This window comes from Condylostylus longicornis, unplaced genomic scaffold, assembly GCF_029603195.1.
Source record: "Condylostylus longicornis isolate FDR11 unplaced genomic scaffold, ASM2960319v2 ptg000045l, whole genome shotgun sequence".
Taxonomy (NCBI): domain Eukaryota; kingdom Metazoa; phylum Arthropoda; class Insecta; order Diptera; family Dolichopodidae; genus Condylostylus; species Condylostylus longicornis.
Genome location: NW_026578014.1, coordinates 586268 through 610659, shown reverse-complemented (window position 1 = coordinate 610659; position 24392 = coordinate 586268). Strand labels below are relative to the sequence as shown.

Genomic DNA, 24392 nt, shown 5'->3' with positions numbered 1-24392 from the left:
AGATTTTATTATTAATATTGTATTATTAGTGTTGTTTTATTAAAAAAAAAAAAAAGAATTTTTGTAACTTATAGAACAAAAGCATATACAATATGTACATGCATACTTATTTCCTTTTTTATTAATTTATATTTTATATATTTATTTTGTAAAATTATTTAAATATATGTTTTTCAAATAATATTTAAAAAATTATAACAAAAATAAACAGATTAATTGCTTAAAAGAATAAAAAAACTTAATAAATATTTTAAAATTTAATTAGAAGAAAAATTCCAATTTAGAAATTATTGCTTGGAATAATCATCATTTAACTAAGATTTTTCTATTTATTATTATATTTTTATGAGACAATTGTGTTTTAAATGAATTTTATAAATTTGAAAAATATTATAAATGTTTTAAAATACTTATATAAAATTAAATAATACTAATATTTAATAATAATATTCATAAGAAGTTAAAATTACGAAGGACTTTGAGTAAATTTAAGTGAAATTTTCATATTAATTCAAATATATTTTGCAAATTTTATATATTTTTAATAATTACATAATATGTAAATTTTAAAACTGAAATATATTTTTCAGAATTGTTTGACTTTAATGAGAAAAATAGTAAAAATAGTGATAGGGTATCAAATAAATTTAAAGGATGTTTTAAAATTATAGTAAAAATATTTGTATATCGACTCTATGTAATTCTCATGTTTTTTAAGGCTATAATTTTTGTTGCGAACAAAATTTCCAATATTTTGTATTTGTGTAGCAAGCAAACAAAATAATAAATACTCGTATAACAAGAATAAAATATACTTCAAAGTGAAACTCATACATATATTTAAAAGTTGTAATTTTATAAGAATTTGAATTTTTATTTTAAAATTATAAAGTAAAAGTAATTTTTTGGATTTAAAAATATGGCCGAAAACGCAGAAGTAGCAGTTTCTCCAGCAGCACCAGTAGAAGCAAAAAAAGCGGCTAAGAAAGCTTCAAGTGGAGTTAAAAAGCCAAAAGCTAAACCTACTCATCCACCAACATCTCAAATGGTAGATGCTGCAATTAAAACACTAAAAGAACGTGGTGGCTCATCATTATTAGCAATAAAAAAATATTTAGCTGCAAATTATAAAGTTGATGCAGATAAATTGGCTCCATTTATAAAAAAACATTTAAAATCATCTGTTGAAAATGGAAAATATATCCAAACGAAAGGCAAAGGTGCATCTGGATCATTTAAATTATCGGCTGCAGCAACCAAACCTAAAAAGGAATCTAAACCTAAACCAAAAGTTAAGAAGGTAAAAGCAGCTGGAGAGAAAAAACCTAAAAAAGCTACTAGTGCAACAACAGCAAAAAAATCTGCTTCTGGAGATAAAAAGAAATCTGCGGCAAAAAAGGTATCTAGTGAAAAGAAAAAATCTGAAAAATCTGCTGCAAAAGCAGCCAAAAAAGCTGGAACAGTAAAAAGTAAGTCACCAAAACAAAAATCTACAAAAGCATCTAAAAGTGATGTAAAAAAACCTAAAGCTCCCAAACCAAAAAAAGCATCAGTTGGAGCAAAAAAAGCAGTTGCCAAAAAACCTGCAGGAAAAAAATAAAGTACTTTTACCATCTGAATTTAAATAATGATGTATATGAATGTAAGTACATCCGTATACTGTATATAAAAAAGCCTTTATTAAGGCTAACAATATTTTAGTTAAAGAGTAAAATGAAAAAAATGCTGAATTTTTAAATTGAATTTTAAAGAAAAGTATTGAATGAGATTATTTTTGTTATAACTTTTGATTGATTTATTATGCATTCTATACTGAGCCTTATTCTAATTGTCGTGTCACTTACGTTTCACTCTCAATGCGTTTTATTTTCTAAAGAAATTTCAACGAGTAAAAAACTAAAAAAATTTTCAGTGTATATATTTTTAAATAATAAAAAATGTCATTTGCATTATGGTTTACGGGTTCAGCTCATTCCGGTAGTGATGAAATTTAAAAAAAACGACAATTAAGGATCAAAAGATTTTAGATTAGCGACAGCTCTAATCCATTGGATTTGCCAAATGGAGTGTAAGCCATTACAATAATTTTAATTTTTTCAAGTAAGTTAGTTGCAAACATTTTATTTTATTCAAACTATTACAATATTTACTGAATATATTCGTGGAAAAAAACGATTCTTCAATTTCCAATTTTTCAAATTTATAAATACTTTCACGCTAAAAACAAAAATTAAATTATGTATATATTTTATGACTTAATTTATGTAGATTTTTTTTATGATTTTGTTAAATTGTTGTTTTAATTTGGATTTTTGGTGTATCTTTCTTGCTTATCACTTGTTAAATACTTTTCGACAAAAAACGTCGTTTCACTACATATTTCGCAAAAGAACAACAACTGGAATAAGGCTGAAATACATTTTGCCGCTATTCCCCGACAAGTGTCACTGCGATCATCGCTTAGAATATCAAATTCAAGTCGTAACGACAATCGTCGCTCTACTTCGACAACTAGAATAAGGCTCATTATTTATAGACAAATTGGTTTAAATTTACTTTTTTTTCAAAATTTTATGGTCTTGAAAAAGACCGTTTGATTTTTAAATAAAATATTTAAATATAATAATTAAGCACGTTCACCACGAATACGACGGGCCAATTGAATATCTTTAGGCATAATTGTAACTCTTTTAGCATGAATAGCGCACAAATTTGTATCTTCAAATAAACCAACTAAATAAGCTTCACTAGCTTCTTGTAAAGCCATTACAGCGGAACTTTGGAAGCGTAAATCAGTTTTGAAATCTTGAGCAATTTCACGAACTAAACGTTGAAATGGTAATTTGCGAATTAATAATTCAGTGCTCTTTTGATAACGTCTAATTTCACGAAGAGCAACTGTACCTGGTCTGTAACGATGAGGTTTTTTTACTCCTCCAGTTGCTGGTGCACTTTTTCTTGCTGCTTTAGTTGCTAGCTGTTTACGTGGTGCTTTACCACCAGTAGATTTACGGGCTGTCTGCTTTGTACGAGCCATTTTTCAATTCAATATCTTATTCAGAATGAAACCGGAAAAATTACAATACGAATACGATTGCGATGTGTACTACTTCACTTCACTAATCAAAAAGAATAATTTTATGTACCACATCGCATACAAATATTTATAGTATTCATGAGAAAAACCAATACAAATACGTTTTCTCGATTTCTTCACAAACACAAACCCAAACACAAACACAAATCCAAATACAATTTATATAAAATTTACAATAAATTCTATTATTTTTTAATGTTTAGAATAGAATTGGGATTTAAAATGTAGTAAAAAAAGTAAAATATATTAATTATTATCGAAGAAATGTATAAATTTGCATAGTGCTGAGTGCACTTTAATTAAAGGAAAAAAGGCGCGAATGCAAACCGCCTTTGCAAAAGTGTTGGGTTTGGTTAGCCAATAGACTGTAGGACTAGGAACTGATACTGAAGTCATAAAATAGTAGTTGTATTTTGGAGTTGTAGTAGTAGTAAATAATTGAAAAGAAAAATGTGTGTGTATTGAAAGAAATAATATGCATAAATATAAGAGGAAAATCGAAGAATTTAGTTCAGTAATCAACATTCAGTTGTGTTGTAAATTTATCAAATTTAATTTGTAATTTTTTTGTAACTTTTAATTGAATAATAATGACTGGTCGTGGTAAAGGTGGAAAAGGATTAGGAAAAGGTGGTGCAAAACGTCATCGTAAGGTTTTGCGTGATAATATCCAAGGTATTACAAAACCAGCTATTCGAAGATTAGCTCGTCGTGGCGGTGTGAAACGTATATCAGGATTGATATATGAAGAAACACGAGGTGTACTTAAAGTTTTCTTAGAAAATGTTATAAGAGATGCTGTTACATATACAGAACATGCTAAAAGAAAGACTGTAACTGCAATGGATGTTGTTTATGCATTGAAAAGACAAGGCCGTACTCTATATGGTTTTGGAGGTTAAATTATTTTAATATTTATATACAAAAGGCCTTTTTCAAGGCCATCAAAAAATATAAAAAGAGTATTTTAAAATGAAGCTTCCCTTCCATTAAATTCCATAATATTAATAATATAATAAATTCATTTTAAATGAATGCGAAAAATTTTTTTCGTATTAAAAAATTGAATTTTTATACTTTAATCATATTTTTAATTTTATCAAAGAATGAATAATATAGATAAAATAAAATAAAATTATTATTTAATAGATCATAAATTTTTAAAAAAATATTTAAAATAATTTTCATTTCAAATTTTCATAGATTTCATAGATTCATTAGAAAATATTAAAAATATTTTTTCATTCATTCGGTTCATTTTAATTAAAATGATTTAATTTTTAAATTGAAAAAATGAAATATTTATTTGTATCGAATATTGAATTGAGTTGTTTATGTATGCAATATGATACTCGTAATTCGTAATTGAAAGATATTAAATTTTAAAATTTCTCTTTTAATAAATTTTTTGTCGTCTTGAAAAAGACGTTTTATTTTTTTTCTATATTAAATTTTAGTTTTAAATAGTAAAATTGTTAATTTCGTTGAGGTTATTTAGGCTTTCTTTTCAGTTTTCTTTGGTAATAATACAGCTTGAATGTTTGGTAATACACCACCTTGAGCAATTGTAACACCCGACAACAATTTGTTCAATTCCTCATCGTTTCGGATGGCTAATTGAAGATGTCTTGGAATAATTCTGGTTTTTTTATTATCTCTTGCAGCATTACCAGCCAATTCAAGAACTTCAGCAGCTAAATATTCCATTACAGCTGCTAAATAAACAGGAGCTCCAGCGCCAACACGTTCGGCATAATTACCTTTTCTTAATAAACGATGGATACGACCAACTGGAAATTGTAATCCAGCACGATTAGAACGAGATTTTGCTTTTCCTTTAACTTTTCCACCTTTACCACGTCCTGACATTTTTAATGATTTCTTTTTTTTTTTATTTGATACAACTTAAAATATTTAATAATCTGTACTGTACTTGTACTGTACACAATCGTAGATTATAGCAATAAACACAGAAAATTTGAATCAGATCAATTCAAATACTAATGTTTTATATGGAAAATATCATAATATTTATGCTTTTTATTTTCATCTAAAACACGGTGCAAAAAATTTCAAACGTAAAATGTGCGTCAATATTTTTATTGGAGGGGAGAAAGCAAAATTCATAAATATTGTTGTATTCCAGAAATAGGTATCAATTGTGTATTCTACATCTACATCTACATCTAAATTCGTATTCATATTTGTATTGTATTGAATTGAAATTGAAGAAATTTTTGTAGTAAAAGCAAAAGCAGAAGGATAGTAAAAAATGCCACCAAAAACAAGCGGAAAAGCAGCAAAAAAAGCTGGCAAAGCTCAAAAAAACATTTCGAAAAGTGATAAGAAAAAGAAACGTAAACGTAAGGAAAGTTATGCTATTTACATTTACAAAGTTTTGAAGCAAGTTCATCCAGATACTGGAATTTCTTCAAAAGCTATGAGTATCATGAACAGTTTCGTAAATGATATATTTGAAAGAATCGCAGCAGAAGCTTCTCGTTTAGCACATTACAATAAACGATCAACAATAACTAGTCGTGAAATTCAAACTGCTGTTAGATTATTATTACCTGGCGAACTAGCAAAACATGCTGTAAGTGAAGGTACAAAAGCTGTTACTAAATATACAAGTTCAAAATAAATAAATTTGACCGTACGCAAATAATATTCGCTTAAAATTAAAAAAAAGTCCTTTTAAGGACTATAAAATACTATTTTAAGAGTAAAGAATATAAAATCAACTACATAGTTGTATATATACATAGGTATTTATTACAGATTTTTTCTCAAATAAATTTTAAATACCAAATGACATATAGATATTTTAAAATGTATGTAACCTTGTACATACATACGTTTTTTAATCTGTTTAAAATTTTTATAAATATTAAAACACACGTATACACACATGATAGAGGGTAGTATAATATGTATACCCAAATACTAATAATAGCTTGTATCTTAGTACAACTATATTAAAAAAATATATATTTTAAACTTATGCATAATGATGTTTTTATAAATTCATCAATAAAATTATTGTTACTTAACTTTAGTAGTTATTAATGATCTTCCAAGTCAATATCACTTAAATTAACTAATATCTTTTAATTTTTTTCTCAAATCTTTAGTTATTATATAATTTTATCTGACCATATTGTATTTAATCTATTTTCATGTAGTATTTCATATTTTGCAATTCATTTGTTTAGGCTTTTATGTATAATATGTATACGAGTCCATATTACGAGTATCATTATGGTTATTTTGTATTCTAGAAGTTCTGTACAAACTTATTTATTTGTACAAATGATTTTTCAAAATCATATGAGTACATTTATATTCATATTAATATTATGTATAATTATTTATTAAGAGTGATACTTTTTTTTAAATTTATACGTGTATACCTATATGCTTATACTAAAAATTCTACTTAATGTTGTTTATGATATATGTATCTTTATATATAAAATAGTGTCTTATTTGATTAAATGTGTACAAATGATTTCTTTAGCACTAATTTATATTTCTCCCTATCGGCCAGACTTAATTGTGGAAGTCAAATTTCAACAAATTGCTATAATTTTCAATTTAATAACAAGATCTACATATATTGAATACTTGTATGCTATAAAATCTGTATCTTGTAAACAAAATTTGTGATTTTTAAATACCATATAACATTCATACGCATATATATATATATATATATATACATAAAAACATGTTCATAATTTATTACACAACAATGTACTTAATCTTATATCTTAATTATCTTAAATTTTGATGTTTTATGATTGATTTCATTTTAGTAGCCCTTATTATATACGTATAAAACCATTATATACCCATGTATATTTATCCACCTTGATTTAATACTTTAGAATATTAATTTTCTATTAAAACTTAATATTTGATTTTATATAAAATCCACTTAAAATAAGATTTTATTATTAATATTGTATTATTAGTGTTGTTTTATTAAAAAAAAAAAAAAGAATTTTTGTAACTTATAGAACAAAAGCATATACAATATGTACATGCATACTTATTTCCTTTTTTATTAATTTATATTTTATATATTTATTTTGTAAAATTATTTAAATATATGTTTTTCAAATAATATTTAAAAAATTATAACAAAAATAAACAGATTAATTGCTTAAAAGAATAAAAAAACTTAATAAATATTTTAAAATTTAATTAGAAGAAAAATTCCAATTTAGAAATTATTGCTTGGAATAATCATCATTTAACTAAGATTTTTCTATTTATTATTATATTTTTATGAGACAATTGTGTTTTAAATGAATTTTATAAATTTGAAAAATATTATAAATGTTTTAAAATACTTATATAAAATTAAATAATACTAATATTTAATAATAATATTCATAAGAAGTTAAAATTACGAAGGACTTTGAGTAAATTTAAGTGAAATTTTCATATTAATTCAAATATATTTTGCAAATTTTATATATTTTTAATAATTACATAATATGTAAATTTTAAAACTGAAATATATTTTTCAGAATTGTTTGACTTTAATGAGAAAAATAGTAAAAATAGTGATAGGGTATCAAATAAATTTAAAGGATGTTTTAAAATTATAGTAAAAATATTTGTATATCGACTCTATGTAATTCTCATGTTTTTTAAGGCTATAATTTTTGTTGCGAACAAAATTTCCAATATTTTGTATTTGTGTAGCAAGCAAACAAAATAATAAATACTCGTATAACAAGAATAAAATATACTTCAAAGTGAAACTCATACATATATTTAAAAGTTGTAATTTTATAAGAATTTGAATTTTTATTTTAAAATTATAAAGTAAAAGTAATTTTTTGGATTTAAAAATATGGCCGAAAACGCAGAAGTAGCAGTTTCTCCAGCAGCACCAGTAGAAGCAAAAAAAGCGGCTAAGAAAGCTTCAAGTGGAGTTAAAAAGCCAAAAGCTAAACCTACTCATCCACCAACATCTCAAATGGTAGATGCTGCAATTAAAACACTAAAAGAACGTGGTGGCTCATCATTATTAGCAATAAAAAAATATTTAGCTGCAAATTATAAAGTTGATGCAGATAAATTGGCTCCATTTATAAAAAAACATTTAAAATCATCTGTTGAAAATGGAAAATATATCCAAACGAAAGGCAAAGGTGCATCTGGATCATTTAAATTATCGGCTGCAGCAACCAAACCTAAAAAGGAATCTAAACCTAAACCAAAAGTTAAGAAGGTAAAAGCAGCTGGAGAGAAAAAACCTAAAAAAGCTACTAGTGCAACAACAGCAAAAAAATCTGCTTCTGGAGATAAAAAGAAATCTGCGGCAAAAAAGGTATCTAGTGAAAAGAAAAAATCTGAAAAATCTGCTGCAAAAGCAGCCAAAAAAGCTGGAACAGTAAAAAGTAAGTCACCAAAACAAAAATCTACAAAAGCATCTAAAAGTGATGTAAAAAAACCTAAAGCTCCCAAACCAAAAAAAGCATCAGTTGGAGCAAAAAAAGCAGTTGCCAAAAAACCTGCAGGAAAAAAATAAAGTACTTTTACCATCTGAATTTAAATAATGATGTATATGAATGTAAGTACATCCGTATACTGTATATAAAAAAGCCTTTATTAAGGCTAACAATATTTTAGTTAAAGAGTAAAATGAAAAAAATGCTGAATTTTTAAATTGAATTTTAAAGAAAAGTATTGAATGAGATTATTTTTGTTATAACTTTTGATTGATTTATTATGCATTCTATACTGAGCCTTATTCTAATTGTCGTGTCACTTACGTTTCACTCTCAATGCGTTTTATTTTCTAAAGAAATTTCAACGAGTAAAAAACTAAAAAAATTTTCAGTGTATATATTTTTAAATAATAAAAAATGTCATTTGCATTATGGTTTACGGGTTCAGCTCATTCCGGTAGTGATGAAATTTAAAAAAAACGACAATTAAGGATCAAAAGATTTTAGATTAGCGACAGCTCTAATCCATTGGATTTGCCAAATGGAGTGTAAGCCATTACAATAATTTTAATTTTTTCAAGTAAGTTAGTTGCAAACATTTTATTTTATTCAAACTATTACAATATTTACTGAATATATTCGTGGAAAAAAACGATTCTTCAATTTCCAATTTTTCAAATTTATAAATACTTTCACGCTAAAAACAAAAATTAAATTATGTATATATTTTATGACTTAATTTATGTAGATTTTTTTTATGATTTTGTTAAATTGTTGTTTTAATTTGGATTTTTGGTGTATCTTTCTTGCTTATCACTTGTTAAATACTTTTCGACAAAAAACGTCGTTTCACTACATATTTCGCAAAAGAACAACAACTGGAATAAGGCTGAAATACATTTTGCCGCTATTCCCCGACAAGTGTCACTGCGATCATCGCTTAGAATATCAAATTCAAGTCGTAACGACAATCGTCGCTCTACTTCGACAACTAGAATAAGGCTCATTATTTATAGACAAATTGGTTTAAATTTACTTTTTTTTCAAAATTTTATGGTCTTGAAAAAGACCGTTTGATTTTTAAATAAAATATTTAAATATAATAATTAAGCACGTTCACCACGAATACGACGGGCCAATTGAATATCTTTAGGCATAATTGTAACTCTTTTAGCATGAATAGCGCACAAATTTGTATCTTCAAATAAACCAACTAAATAAGCTTCACTAGCTTCTTGTAAAGCCATTACAGCGGAACTTTGGAAGCGTAAATCAGTTTTGAAATCTTGAGCAATTTCACGAACTAAACGTTGAAATGGTAATTTGCGAATTAATAATTCAGTGCTCTTTTGATAACGTCTAATTTCACGAAGAGCAACTGTACCTGGTCTGTAACGATGAGGTTTTTTTACTCCTCCAGTTGCTGGTGCACTTTTTCTTGCTGCTTTAGTTGCTAGCTGTTTACGTGGTGCTTTACCACCAGTAGATTTACGGGCTGTCTGCTTTGTACGAGCCATTTTTCAATTCAATATCTTATTCAGAATGAAACCGGAAAAATTACAATACGAATACGATTGCGATGTGTACTACTTCACTTCACTAATCAAAAAGAATAATTTTATGTACCACATCGCATACAAATATTTATAGTATTCATGAGAAAAACCAATACAAATACGTTTTCTCGATTTCTTCACAAACACAAACCCAAACACAAACACAAATCCAAATACAATTTATATAAAATTTACAATAAATTCTATTATTTTTTAATGTTTAGAATAGAATTGGGATTTAAAATGTAGTAAAAAAAGTAAAATATATTAATTATTATCGAAGAAATGTATAAATTTGCATAGTGCTGAGTGCACTTTAATTAAAGGAAAAAAGGCGCGAATGCAAACCGCCTTTGCAAAAGTGTTGGGTTTGGTTAGCCAATAGACTGTAGGACTAGGAACTGATACTGAAGTCATAAAATAGTAGTTGTATTTTGGAGTTGTAGTAGTAGTAAATAATTGAAAAGAAAAATGTGTGTGTATTGAAAGAAATAATATGCATAAATATAAGAGGAAAATCGAAGAATTTAGTTCAGTAATCAACATTCAGTTGTGTTGTAAATTTATCAAATTTAATTTGTAATTTTTTTGTAACTTTTAATTGAATAATAATGACTGGTCGTGGTAAAGGTGGAAAAGGATTAGGAAAAGGTGGTGCAAAACGTCATCGTAAGGTTTTGCGTGATAATATCCAAGGTATTACAAAACCAGCTATTCGAAGATTAGCTCGTCGTGGCGGTGTGAAACGTATATCAGGATTGATATATGAAGAAACACGAGGTGTACTTAAAGTTTTCTTAGAAAATGTTATAAGAGATGCTGTTACATATACAGAACATGCTAAAAGAAAGACTGTAACTGCAATGGATGTTGTTTATGCATTGAAAAGACAAGGCCGTACTCTATATGGTTTTGGAGGTTAAATTATTTTAATATTTATATACAAAAGGCCTTTTTCAAGGCCATCAAAAAATATAAAAAGAGTATTTTAAAATGAAGCTTCCCTTCCATTAAATTCCATAATATTAATAATATAATAAATTCATTTTAAATGAATGCGAAAAATTTTTTTCGTATTAAAAAATTGAATTTTTATACTTTAATCATATTTTTAATTTTATCAAAGAATGAATAATATAGATAAAATAAAATAAAATTATTATTTAATAGATCATAAATTTTTAAAAAAATATTTAAAATAATTTTCATTTCAAATTTTCATAGATTTCATAGATTCATTAGAAAATATTAAAAATATTTTTTCATTCATTCGGTTCATTTTAATTAAAATGATTTAATTTTTAAATTGAAAAAATGAAATATTTATTTGTATCGAATATTGAATTGAGTTGTTTATGTATGCAATATGATACTCGTAATTCGTAATTGAAAGATATTAAATTTTAAAATTTCTCTTTTAATAAATTTTTTGTCGTCTTGAAAAAGACGTTTTATTTTTTTTCTATATTAAATTTTAGTTTTAAATAGTAAAATTGTTAATTTCGTTGAGGTTATTTAGGCTTTCTTTTCAGTTTTCTTTGGTAATAATACAGCTTGAATGTTTGGTAATACACCACCTTGAGCAATTGTAACACCCGACAACAATTTGTTCAATTCCTCATCGTTTCGGATGGCTAATTGAAGATGTCTTGGAATAATTCTGGTTTTTTTATTATCTCTTGCAGCATTACCAGCCAATTCAAGAACTTCAGCAGCTAAATATTCCATTACAGCTGCTAAATAAACAGGAGCTCCAGCGCCAACACGTTCGGCATAATTACCTTTTCTTAATAAACGATGGATACGACCAACTGGAAATTGTAATCCAGCACGATTAGAACGAGATTTTGCTTTTCCTTTAACTTTTCCACCTTTACCACGTCCTGACATTTTTAATGATTTCTTTTTTTTTTTATTTGATACAACTTAAAATATTTAATAATCTGTACTGTACTTGTACTGTACACAATCGTAGATTATAGCAATAAACACAGAAAATTTGAATCAGATCAATTCAAATACTAATGTTTTATATGGAAAATATCATAATATTTATGCTTTTTATTTTCATCTAAAACACGGTGCAAAAAATTTCAAACGTAAAATGTGCGTCAATATTTTTATTGGAGGGGAGAAAGCAAAATTCATAAATATTGTTGTATTCCAGAAATAGGTATCAATTGTGTATTCTACATCTACATCTACATCTAAATTCATATTCATATTTGTATTGTATTGAATTGAAATTGAAGAAATTTTTGTAGTAAAAGCAAAAGCAGAAGGATAGTAAAAAATGCCACCAAAAACAAGCGGAAAAGCAGCAAAAAAAGCTGGCAAAGCTCAAAAAAACATTTCGAAAAGTGATAAGAAAAAGAAACGTAAACGTAAGGAAAGTTATGCTATTTACATTTACAAAGTTTTGAAGCAAGTTCATCCAGATACTGGAATTTCTTCAAAAGCTATGAGTATCATGAACAGTTTCGTAAATGATATATTTGAAAGAATCGCAGCAGAAGCTTCTCGTTTAGCACATTACAATAAACGATCAACAATAACTAGTCGTGAAATTCAAACTGCTGTTAGATTATTATTACCTGGCGAACTAGCAAAACATGCTGTAAGTGAAGGTACAAAAGCTGTTACTAAATATACAAGTTCAAAATAAATAAATTTGACCGTACGCAAATAATATTCGCTTAAAATTAAAAAAAAGTCCTTTTAAGGACTATAAAATACTATTTTAAGAGTAAAGAATATAAAATCAACTACATAGTTGTATATATACATAGGTATTTATTACAGATTTTTTCTCAAATAAATTTTAAATACCAAATGACATATAGATATTTTAAAATGTATGTAACCTTGTACATACATACGTTTTTTAATCTGTTTAAAATTTTTATAAATATTAAAACACACGTATACACACATGATAGAGGGTAGTATAATATGTATACCCAAATACTAATAATAGCTTGTATCTTAGTACAACTATATTAAAAAAATATATATTTTAAACTTATGCATAATGATGTTTTTATAAATTCATCAATAAAATTATTGTTACTTAACTTTAGTAGTTATTAATGATCTTCCAAGTCAATATCACTTAAATTAACTAATATCTTTTAATTTTTTTCTCAAATCTTTAGTTATTATATAATTTTATCTGACCATATTGTATTTAATCTATTTTCATGTAGTATTTCATATTTTGCAATTCATTTGTTTAGGCTTTTATGTATAATATGTATACGAGTCCATATTACGAGTATCATTATGGTTATTTTGTATTCTAGAAGTTCTGTACAAACTTATTTATTTGTACAAATGATTTTTCAAAATCATATGAGTACATTTATATTCATATTAATATTATGTATAATTATTTATTAAGAGTGATACTTTTTTTTAAATTTATACGTGTATACCTATATGCTTATACTAAAAATTCTACTTAATGTTGTTTATGATATATGTATCTTTATATATAAAATAGTGTCTTATTTGATTAAATGTGTACAAATGATTTCTTTAGCACTAATTTATATTTCTCCCTATCGGCCAGACTTAATTGTGGAAGTCAAATTTCAACAAATTGCTATAATTTTCAATTTAATAACAAGATCTACATATATTGAATACTTGAATGCTATAAAATCTGTATCTTGTAAACAAAATTTGTGATTTTTAAATACCATATAACATTCATACGCATATATATATATATATATATACATAAAAACATGTTCATAATTTATTACACAACAATGTACTTAATCTTATATCTTAATTATCTTAAATTTTGATGTTTTATGATTGATTTCATTTTAGTAGCCCTTATTATATACGTATAAAACCATTATATACCCATGTATATTTATCCACCTTGATTTAATACTTTAGAATATTAATTTTCTATTAAAACTTAATATTTGATTTTATATAAAATCCACTTAAAATAAGATTTTATTATTAATATTGTATTATTAGTGTTGTTTTATTAAAAAAAAAAAAAAGAATTTTTGTAACTTATAGAACAAAAGCATATACAATATGTACATGCATACTTATTTCCTTTTTTATTAATTTATATTTTATATATTTATTTTGTAAAATTATTTAAATATATGTTTTTCAAATAATATTTAAAAAATTATAACAAAAATAAACAGATTAATTGCTTAAAAGAATAAAAAAACTTAATAAATATTTTAAAATTTAATTAGAAGAAAAATTCCAATTTAGAAATTATTGCTTGGAATAATCATCATTTAACTAAGATTTTTCTATTTATTATTATATTTTTATGAGACAATTGTGTTTTAAATGAATTTTATAAATTTGAAAAATATTATAAATGTTTTAAAATACTTATATAAAATTAAATAATACTAATATTTAATAATAATATTCATAAGAAGTTAAAATTACGAAGGACTTTGAGTAAATTTAAGTGAAATTTTCATATTAATTCAAATATATTTTGCAAATTTTATATATTTTTAATAATTACATAATATGTAAATTTTAAAACTGAAATATATTTTTCAGAATTGTTTGACTTTAATGAGAAAAATAGTAAAAATAGTGATAGGGTATCAAATAAATTTAAAGGATGTTTTAAAATTATAGTAAAAATATTTGTATATCGACTCTATGTAATTCTCATGTTTTTTAAGGCTATAATTTTTGTTGCGAACAAAATTTCCAATATTTTGTATTTGTGTAGCAAGCAAACAAAATAATAAATACTCGTATAACAAGAATAAAATATACTTCAAAGTGAAACTCATACATATATTTAAAAGTTGTAATTTTATAAGAATTTGAATTTTTATTTTAAAATTATAAAGTAAAAGTAATTTTTTGGATTTAAAAATATGGCCGAAAACGCAGAAGTAGCAGTTTCTCCAGCAGCACCAGTAGAAGCAAAAAAAGCGGCTAAGAAAGCTTCAAGTGGAGTTAAAAAGCCAAAAGCTAAACCTACTCATCCACCAACATCTCAAATGGTAGATGCTGCAATTAAAACACTAAAAGAACGTGGTGGCTCATCATTATTAGCAATAAAAAAATATTTAGCTGCAAATTATAAAGTTGATGCAGATAAATTGGCTCCATTTATAAAAAAACATTTAAAATCATCTGTTGAAAATGGAAAATATATCCAAACGAAAGGCAAAGGTGCATCTGGATCATTTAAATTATCGGCTGCAGCAACCAAACCTAAAAAGGAATCTAAACCTAAACCAAAAGTTAAGAAGGTAAAAGCAGCTGGAGAGAAAAAACCTAAAAAAGCTACTAGTGCAACAACAGCAAAAAAATCTGCTTCTGGAGATAAAAAGAAATCTGCGGCAAAAAAGGTATCTAGTGAAAAGAAAAAATCTGAAAAATCTGCTGCAAAAGCAGCCAAAAAAGCTGGAACAGTAAAAAGTAAGTCACCAAAACAAAAATCTACAAAAGCATCTAAAAGTGATGTAAAAAAACCTAAAGCTCCCAAACCAAAAAAAGCATCAGTTGGAGCAAAAAAAGCAGTTGCCAAAAAACCTGCAGGAAAAAAATAAAGTACTTTTACCATCTGAATTTAAATAATGATGTATATGAATGTAAGTACATCCGTATACTGTATATAAAAAAGCCTTTATTAAGGCTAACAATATTTTAGTTAAAGAGTAAAATGAAAAAAATGCTGAATTTTTAAATTGAATTTTAAAGAAAAGTATTGAATGAGATTATTTTTGTTATAACTTTTGATTGATTTATTATGCATTCTATACTGAGCCTTATTCTAATTGTCGTGTCACTTACGTTTCACTCTCAATGCGTTTTATTTTCTAAAGAAATTTCAACGAGTAAAAAACTAAAAAAATTTTCAGTGTATATATTTTTAAATAATAAAAAATGTCATTTGCATTATGGTTTACGGGTTCAGCTCATTCCGGTAGTGATGAAATTTAAAAAAAACGACAATTAAGGATCAAAAGATTTTAGATTAGCGACAGCTCTAATCCATTGGATTTGCCAAATGGAGTGTAAGCCATTACAATAATTTTAATTTTTTCAAGTAAGTTAGTTGCAAACATTTTATTTTATTCAAACTATTACAATATTTACTGAATATATTCGTGGAAAAAAACGATTCTTCAATTTCCAATTTTTCAAATTTATAAATACTTTCACGCTAAAAACAAAAATTAAATTATGTATATATTTTATGACTTAATTTATGTAGATTTTTTTTATGATTTTGTTAAATTGTTGTTTTAATTTGGATTTTTGGTGTATCTTTCTTGCTTATCACTTGTTAAATACTTTTCGACAAAAAACGTCGTTTCACTACATATTTCGCAAAAGAACAACAACTGGAATAAGGCTGAAATACATTTTGCCGCTATTCCCCGACAAGTGTCACTGCGATCATCGCTTAGAATATCAAATTCAAGTCGTAACGACAATCGTCGCTCTACTTCGACAACTAGAATAAGGCTCATTATTTATAGACAAATTGGTTTAAATTTACTTTTTTTTCAAAATTTTATGGTCTTGAAAAAGACCGTTTGATTTTTAAATAAAATATTTAAATATAATAATTAAGCACGTTCACCACGAATACGACGGGCCAATTGAATATCTTTAGGCATAATTGTAACTCTTTTAGCATGAATAGCGCACAAATTTGTATCTTCAAATAAACCAACTAAATAAGCTTCACTAGCTTCTTGTAAAGCCATTACAGCGGAACTTTGGAAGCGTAAATCAGTTTTGAAATCTTGAGCAATTTCACGAACTAAACGTTGAAATGGTAATTTGCGAATTAATAATTCAGTGCTCTTTTGATAACGTCTAATTTCACGAAGAGCAACTGTACCTGGTCTGTAACGATGAGGTTTTTTTACTCCTCCAGTTGCTGGTGCACTTTTTCTTGCTGCTTTAGTTGCTAGCTGTTTACGTGGTGCTTTACCACCAGTAGATTTACGGGCTGTCTGCTTTGTACGAGCCATTTTTCAATTCAATATCTTATTCAGAATGAAACCGGAAAAATTACAATACGAATACGATTGCGATGTGTACTACTTCACTTCACTAATCAAAAAGAATAATTTTATGTACCACATCGCATACAAATATTTATAGTATTCATGAGAAAAACCAATACAAATACGTTTTCTCGATTTCTTCACAAACACAAACCCAAACACAAACACAAATCCAAATACAATTTATATAAAATTTACAATAAATTCTATTATTTTTTAATGTTTAGAATAGAATTGGGATTTAAAATGTAGTAAAAAAAGTAAAATATATTAATTATTATCGAAGAAATGTATAAATTTGCATAGTGCTGAGTGCACTTTAATTAAAGGAAAAAAGGCGCGAATGCAAACCGCCTTTGCAAAAGTGTTGGGTTTGGTTAGCCAATAGACTGTAGGACTAGGAACTGATACTGAAGTCATAAAATAGTAGTTGTATTTTGGAGTTGTAGTAGTAGTAAATAATTGAAAAGAAAAATGTGTGTGTATTGAAAGAAATAATATGCATAAATATAAGAGGAAAATCGAAGAATTTAGTTCAGTAATCAACATTCAGTTGTGTTGTAAATTTATCAAATTTAATTTGTAATTTTTTTGTAACTTTTAATTGAATAATAATGACTGGTCGTGGTAAAGGTGGAAAAGGATTAGGAAAAGGTGGTGCAAAACGTCATCGTAAGGTTTTGCGTGATAATATCCAAGGTATTACAAAACCAGCTATTCGAAGATTAGCTCGTCGTGGCGGTGTGAAACGTATATCAGGATTGATATATGAAGAAACACGAGGTGTACTTAAAGTTTTCTTAGAAAATGTTATAAGAGATGCTGTTACATATACAGAACATGCTAAAAGAAAGACTGTAACTGCAATGGATGTTGTTTATGCATTGAAAAGACAAGGCCGTACTCTATATGGTTTTGGAGGTTAAATTATTTTAATATTTATATACAAAAGGCCTTTTTCAAGGCCATCAAAAAATATAAAAAGAGTATTTTAAAATGAAGCTTCCCTTCCATTAAATTCCATAATATTAATAATATAATAAATTCATTTTAAATGAATGCGAAAAATTTTTTTCGTATTAAAAAATTGAATTTTTATACTTTAATCATATTTTTAATTTTATCAAAGAATGAATAATATAGATAAAATAAAATAAAATTATTATTTAATAGATCATAAATTTTTAAAAAAATATTTAAAATAATTTTCATTTCAAATTTTCATAGATTTCATAGATTCATTAGAAAATATTAAAAATATTTTTTCATTCATTCGGTTCATTTTAATTAAAATGATTTAATTTTTAAATTGAAAAAATGAAATATTTATTTGTATCGAATATTGAATTGAGTTGTTTATGTATGCAATATGATACTCGTAATTCGTAATTGAAAGATATTAAATTTTAAAATTTCTCTTTTAATAAATTTTTTGTCGTCTTGAAAAAGACGTTTTATTTTTTTTCTATATTAAATTTTAGTTTTAAATAGTAAAATTGTTAATTTCGTTGAGGTTATTTAGGCTTTCTTTTCAGTTTTCTTTGGTAATAATACAGCTTGAATGTTTGGTAATACACCACCTTGAGCAATTGTAACACCCGACAACAATTTGTTCAATTCCTCATCGTTTCGGATGGCTAATTGAAGATGTCTTGGAATAATTCTGGTTTTTTTATTATCTCTTGCAGCATTACCAGCCAATTCAAGAACTTCAGCAGCTAAATATTCCATTACAGCTGCTAAATAAACAGGAGCTCCAGCGCCAACACGTTCGGCATAATTACCTTTTCTTAATAAACGATGGATACGACCAACTGGAAATTGTAATCCAGCACGATTAGAACGAGATTTTGCTTTTCCTTTAACTTTTCCACCTTTACCACGTCCTGACATTTTTAATGATTTCTTTTTTTTTTTATTTGATACAACTTAAAATATTTAATAATCTGTACTGTACTTGTACTGTACACAATCGTAGATTATAGCAATAAACACAGAAAATTTGAATCAGATCAATTCAAATACTAATGTTTTATATGGAAAATATCATAATATTTATGCTTTTTATTTTCATCTAAAACACGGTGCAAAAAATTTCAAACGTAAAATGTGCGTCAATATTTTTATTGGAGGGGAGAAAGCAAAATTCATAAATATTGTTGTATTCCAGAAATAGGTATCAATTGTGTATTCTACATCTACATCTAAATTCATATTCATATTTGTATTGTATTGAATTGAAATTGAAGAAATTTTTGTAGTAAAAGCAAAAGCAGAAGGATAGTAAAAAATGCCACCAAAAACAAGCGGAAAAGCAGCAAAAAAAGCTGGCAAAGCTCAAAAAAACATTTCGAAAAGTGATAAGAAAAAGAAACGTAAACGTAAGGAAAGTTATGCTATTTACATTTACAAAGTTTTGAAGCAAGTTCATCCAGATACTGGAATTTCTTCAAAAGCTATGAGTATCATGAACAGTTTCGTAAATGATATATTTGAAAGAATCGCAGCAGAAGCTTCTCGTTTAGCACATTACAATAAACGATCAACAATAACTAGTCGTGAAATTCAAACTGCTGTTAGATTATTATTACCTGGCGAACTAGCAAAACATGCTGTAAGTGAAGGTACAAAAGCTGTTACTAAATATACAAGTTCAAAATAAATAAATTTGACCGTACGCAAATAATATTCGCTTAAAATTAAAAAAAAGTCCTTTTAAGGACTATAAAATACTATTTTAAGAGTAAAGAATATAAAATCAACTACATAGTTGTATATATACATAGGTATTTATTACAGATTTTTTCTCAAATAAATTTTAAATACCAAATGACATATAGATATTTTAAAATGTATGTAACCTTGTACATACATACGTTTTTTAATCTGTTTAAAATTTTTATAAATATTAAAACACACGTATACACACATGATAGAGGGTAGTATAATATGTATACCCAAATACTAATAATAGCTTGTATCTTAGTACAACTATATTAAAAAAATATATATTTTAAACTTATGCATAATGATGTTTTTATAAATTCATCAATAAAATTATTGTTACTTAACTTTAGTAGTTATTAATGATCTTCCAAGTCAATATCACTTAAATTAACTAATATCTTTTAATTTTTTTCTCAAATCTTTAGTTATTATATAATTTTATCTGACCATATTGTATTTAATCTATTTTCATGTAGTATTTCATATTTTGCAATTCATTTGTTTAGGCTTTTATGTATAATATGTATACGAGTCCATATTACGAGTATCATTATGGTTATTTTGTATTCTAGAAGTTCTGTACAAACTTATTTATTTGTACAAATGATTTTTCAAAATCATATGAGTACATTTATATTCATATTAATATTATGTATAATTATTTATTAAGAGTGATACTTTTTTTTAAATTTATACGTGTATACCTATATGCTTATACTAAAAATTCTACTTAATGTTGTTTATGATATATGTATCTTTATATATAAAATAGTGTCTTATTTGATTAAATGTGTACAAATGATTTCTTTAGCACTAATTTATATTTCTCCCTATCGGCCAGACTTAATTGTGGAAGTCAAATTTCAACAAATTGCTATAATTTTCAATTTAATAACAAGATCTACATATATTGAATACTTGAATGCTATAAAATCTGTATCTTGTAAACAAAATTTGTGATTTTTAAATACCATATAACATTCATACGCATATATATATATATATATATACATAAAAACATGTTCATAATTTATTACACAACAATGTACTTAATCTTATATCTTAATTATCTTAAATTTTGATGTTTTATGATTGATTTCATTTTAGTAGCCCTTATTATATACGTATAAAACCATTATATACCCATGTATATTTATCCACCTTGATTTAATACTTTAGAATATTAATTTTCTATTAAAACTTAATATTTGATTTTATATAAAATCCACTTAAAATAAGATTTTATTATTAATATTGTATTATTAGTGTTGTTTTATTAAAAAAAAAAAAAAGAATTTTTGTAACTTATAGAACAAAAGCATATACAATATGTACATGCATACTTATTTCCTTTTTTATTAATTTATATTTTATATATTTATTTTGTAAAATTATTTAAATATATGTTTTTCAAATAATATTTAAAAAATTATAACAAAAATAAACAGATTAATTGCTTAAAAGAATAAAAAAACTTAATAAATATTTTAAAATTTAATTAGAAGAAAAATTCCAATTTAGAAATTATTGCTTGGAATAATCATCATTTAACTAAGATTTTTCTATTTATTATTATATTTTTATGAGACAATTGTGTTTTAAATGAATTTTATAAATTTGAAAAATATTATAAATGTTTTAAAATACTTATATAAAATTAAATAATACTAATATTTAATAATAATATTCATAAGAAGTTAAAATTACGAAGGACTTTGAGTAAATTTAAGTGAAATTTTCATATTAATTCAAATATATTTTGCAAATTTTATATATTTTTAATAATTACATAATATGTAAATTTTAAAACTGAAATATATTTTTAAGAATTGTTTGACTTTAATGAGAAAAATAGTAAAAATAGTGATAGGGTATCAAATAAATTTAAAGGATGTTTTAAAATTATAGTAAAAATATTTGTATATCGACTCTATGTAATTCTCATGTTTTTTAAGGCTATAATTTTTGTTGCGAACAAAATTTCCAATATTTTGTATTTGTGTAGCAAGCAAACAAAATAATAAATACTCGTATAACAAGAATAAAATATACTTCAAAGTGAAACTCATACATATATTTAAAAGTTGTAATTTTATAAGAATTTGAATTTTTATTTTAAAATTATAAAGTAAAAGTAATTTTTTGGATTTAAAAATATGGCCGAAAACGCAGAAGTAGCAGTTTCTCCAGCAGCACCAGTAGAAGCAAAAAAAGCGGCTAAGAAAGCTTCAAGTGGAGTTAAAAAGCCAAAAGCTAAACCTACTCATCCACCAACATCTCAAATGGTAGATGCTGCAATTAAAACACTAAAAGAACGTGGTGGCTCATCATTATTAGCAATAAAAAAATATTTAGCTGCAAATTATAAAGTTGATGCAGATAAATTGGCTCCATTTATAAAAAAACATTTAAAATCATCTGTTGAAAATGGAAAATATATCCAAACGAAAGGCAAAGGTGCATCTGGATCATTTAAATTATCGGCTGCAGCAACCAAACCTAAAAAGGAATCTAAACCTAAACCAAAAGTTAAGAAGGTAAAAGCAGCTGGAGAGAAAAAACCTAAAAAAGCTACTAGTGCAACAACAGCAAAAAAATCTGCTTCTGGAGATAAAAAGAAATCTGCGGCAAAAAAGGTATCTAGTGAAAAGAAAAAATCTGAAAAATCTGCTGCAAAAGCAGCCAAAAAAGCTGGAACAGTAAAAAGTAAGTCACCAAAACAAAAATCTACAAAAGCATCTAAAAGTGATGTAAAAAAACCTAAAGCTCCCAAACCAAAAAAAGCATCAGTTGGAGCAAAAAAAGCAGTTGCCAAAAAACCTGCAGGAAAAAAATAAAGTACTTTTACCATCTGAATTTAAATAATGATGTATATGAATGTAAGTACATCCGTATACTGTATATAAAAAAGCCTTTATTAAGGCTAACAATATTTTAGTTAAAGAGTAAAATGAAAAAAATGCTGAATTTTTAAATTGAATTTTAAAGAAAAGTATTGAATGAGATTATTTTTGTTATAACTTTTGATTGATTTATTATGCATTCTATACTGAGCCTTATTCTAATTGTCGTGTCACTTACGTTTCACTCTCAATGCGTTTTATTTTCTAAAGAAATTTCAACGAGTAAAAAACTAAAAAAATTTTCAGTGTATATATTTTTAAATAATAAAAAATGTCATTTGCATTATGGTTTACGGGTTCAGCTCATTCCGGTAGTGATGAAATTTAAAAAAAACGACAATTAAGGATCAAAAGATTTTAGATTAGCGACAGCTCTAATCCATTGGATTTGCCAAATGGAGTGTAAGCCATTACAATAATTTTAATTTTTTCAAGTAAGTTAGTTGCAAACATTTTATTTTATTCAAACTATTACAATATTTACTGAATATATTCGTGGAAAAAAACGATTCTTCAATTTCCAATTTTTCAAATTTATAAATACTTTCACGCTAAAAACAAAAATTAAATTATGTATATATTTTATGACTTAATTTATGTAGATTTTTTTTATGATTTTGTTAAATTGTTGTTTTAATTTGGATTTTTGGTGTATCTTTCTTGCTTATCACTTGTTAAATACTTTTCGACAAAAAACGTCGTTTCACTACATATTTCGCAAAAGAACAACAACTGGAATAAGGCTGAAATACATTTTGCCGCTATTCCCCGACAAGTGTCACTGCGATCATCGCTTAGAATATCAAATTCAAGTCGTAACGACAATCGTCGCTCTACTTCGACAACTAGAATAAGGCTCATTATTTATAGACAAATTGGTTTAAATTTACTTTTTTTTCAAAATTTTATGGTCTTGAAAAAGACCGTTTGATTTTTAAATAAAATATTTAAATATAATAATTAAGCACGTTCACCACGAATACGACGGGCCAATTGAATATCTTTAGGCATAATTGTAACTCTTTTAGCATGAATAGCGCACAAATTTGTATCTTCAAATAAACCAACTAAATAAGCTTCACTAGCTTCTTGTAAAGCCATTACAGCGGAACTTTGGAAGCGTAAATCAGTTTTGAAATCTTGAGCAATTTCACGAACTAAACGTTGAAATGGTAATTTGCGAATTAATAATTCAGTGCTCTTTTGATAACGTCTAATTTCACGAAGAGCAACTGTACCTGGTCTGTAACGATGAGGTTTTTTTACTCCTCCAGTTGCTGGTGCACTTTTTCTTGCTGCTTTAGTTGCTAGTTGTTTACGTGGTGCTTTACCACCAGTAGATTTACGGGCTGTTTGCTTTGTACGAGCCATTTTTCAATTCAATGTATTATTCAGAATGAAACCGGAAAAATTACAATACGAATACGATTACGATGTGTACTACTTCACTTCACTAATCAAAAAGAATAATTTTATGTACCACATCGCATACAAATATTTATAGTATTCATGAGAAAAACCAATACAAATACGTTTTCTCGATTTCTTCACAAACACAAACCCAAACACAAACACAAATCCAAATACAATTTTTATAAAAT

The 24392-nt window shown here is 25.7% G+C and overlaps 13 protein-coding genes and 2 pseudogenes across 13 annotated transcripts; 10 read left to right on the top strand and 5 right to left on the bottom strand.

Annotated features, from left to right (window-relative positions):
- Positions 1-770: 770 nt before the first annotated feature.
- Positions 771-1671, top strand: LOC129610523 (histone H1-like). The gene has a single exon (XM_055523136.1). The coding sequence runs from the start codon at positions 920-922 to the stop codon at positions 1598-1600; it is 681 nt and encodes a 226-aa protein (XP_055379111.1). The 5' UTR covers positions 771-919; the 3' UTR covers positions 1601-1671.
- Positions 1672-2626: 955 nt separating this feature from the next.
- Positions 2627-10082, bottom strand: LOC129610570 (uncharacterized; annotated as a pseudogene).
- On the top strand, positions 3515-3999 carry LOC129610531 (histone H4). Its single transcript, XM_055523144.1, has one exon. It carries the CDS (start codon positions 3688-3690, stop codon positions 3997-3999), a length of 312 nt encoding a protein of 103 aa, XP_055379119.1. The 5' UTR covers positions 3515-3687.
- Positions 4549-5085, bottom strand: LOC129610526 (histone H2A). The gene has a single exon (XM_055523139.1). It carries the CDS (start codon positions 4964-4966, stop codon positions 4592-4594), a length of 375 nt encoding a protein of 124 aa, XP_055379114.1. The 5' UTR covers positions 4967-5085; the 3' UTR covers positions 4549-4591.
- LOC129610529 (histone H2B) lies at positions 5290-5767 on the top strand. The gene has a single exon (XM_055523141.1). It carries the CDS (start codon positions 5370-5372, stop codon positions 5739-5741), a length of 372 nt encoding a protein of 123 aa, XP_055379116.1. The 5' UTR covers positions 5290-5369; the 3' UTR covers positions 5742-5767.
- On the top strand, positions 7816-8716 carry LOC129610524 (histone H1-like). Its single transcript, XM_055523137.1, has one exon. The coding sequence runs from the start codon at positions 7965-7967 to the stop codon at positions 8643-8645; it is 681 nt and encodes a 226-aa protein (XP_055379112.1). The 5' UTR covers positions 7816-7964; the 3' UTR covers positions 8646-8716.
- A 477-nt stretch (positions 10083-10559) lies between the features above and the next one.
- On the top strand, positions 10560-11044 carry LOC129610614 (histone H4). The gene has a single exon (XM_055523227.1). The coding sequence runs from the start codon at positions 10733-10735 to the stop codon at positions 11042-11044; it is 312 nt and encodes a 103-aa protein (XP_055379202.1). The 5' UTR covers positions 10560-10732.
- A 549-nt stretch (positions 11045-11593) lies between these two features.
- On the bottom strand, positions 11594-12130 carry LOC129610606 (histone H2A). The gene has a single exon (XM_055523218.1). It carries the CDS (start codon positions 12009-12011, stop codon positions 11637-11639), a length of 375 nt encoding a protein of 124 aa, XP_055379193.1. The 5' UTR covers positions 12012-12130; the 3' UTR covers positions 11594-11636.
- Positions 12131-12354: 224 nt separating this feature from the next.
- Positions 12355-12812, top strand: LOC129610609 (histone H2B). Its single transcript, XM_055523221.1, has one exon. The coding sequence runs from the start codon at positions 12415-12417 to the stop codon at positions 12784-12786; it is 372 nt and encodes a 123-aa protein (XP_055379196.1). The 5' UTR covers positions 12355-12414; the 3' UTR covers positions 12787-12812.
- Positions 12813-14858: 2046 nt separating this feature from the next.
- Positions 14859-15759, top strand: LOC129610602 (histone H1-like). Its single transcript, XM_055523213.1, has one exon. It carries the CDS (start codon positions 15008-15010, stop codon positions 15686-15688), a length of 681 nt encoding a protein of 226 aa, XP_055379188.1. The 5' UTR covers positions 14859-15007; the 3' UTR covers positions 15689-15759.
- Positions 15760-16714: 955 nt separating this feature from the next.
- LOC129610569 (uncharacterized) lies at positions 16715-24166 on the bottom strand (annotated as a pseudogene).
- Positions 17603-18087, top strand: LOC129610613 (histone H4). Its single transcript, XM_055523226.1, has one exon. It carries the CDS (start codon positions 17776-17778, stop codon positions 18085-18087), a length of 312 nt encoding a protein of 103 aa, XP_055379201.1. The 5' UTR covers positions 17603-17775.
- Positions 18637-19173, bottom strand: LOC129610605 (histone H2A). Its single transcript, XM_055523217.1, has one exon. The coding sequence runs from the start codon at positions 19052-19054 to the stop codon at positions 18680-18682; it is 375 nt and encodes a 124-aa protein (XP_055379192.1). The 5' UTR covers positions 19055-19173; the 3' UTR covers positions 18637-18679.
- LOC129610608 (histone H2B) lies at positions 19392-19849 on the top strand. Its single transcript, XM_055523220.1, has one exon. The coding sequence runs from the start codon at positions 19452-19454 to the stop codon at positions 19821-19823; it is 372 nt and encodes a 123-aa protein (XP_055379195.1). The 5' UTR covers positions 19392-19451; the 3' UTR covers positions 19824-19849.
- LOC129610600 (histone H1-like) lies at positions 21896-22796 on the top strand. The gene has a single exon (XM_055523212.1). The coding sequence runs from the start codon at positions 22045-22047 to the stop codon at positions 22723-22725; it is 681 nt and encodes a 226-aa protein (XP_055379187.1). The 5' UTR covers positions 21896-22044; the 3' UTR covers positions 22726-22796.
- Positions 24167-24392: the final 226 nt, after the last annotated feature.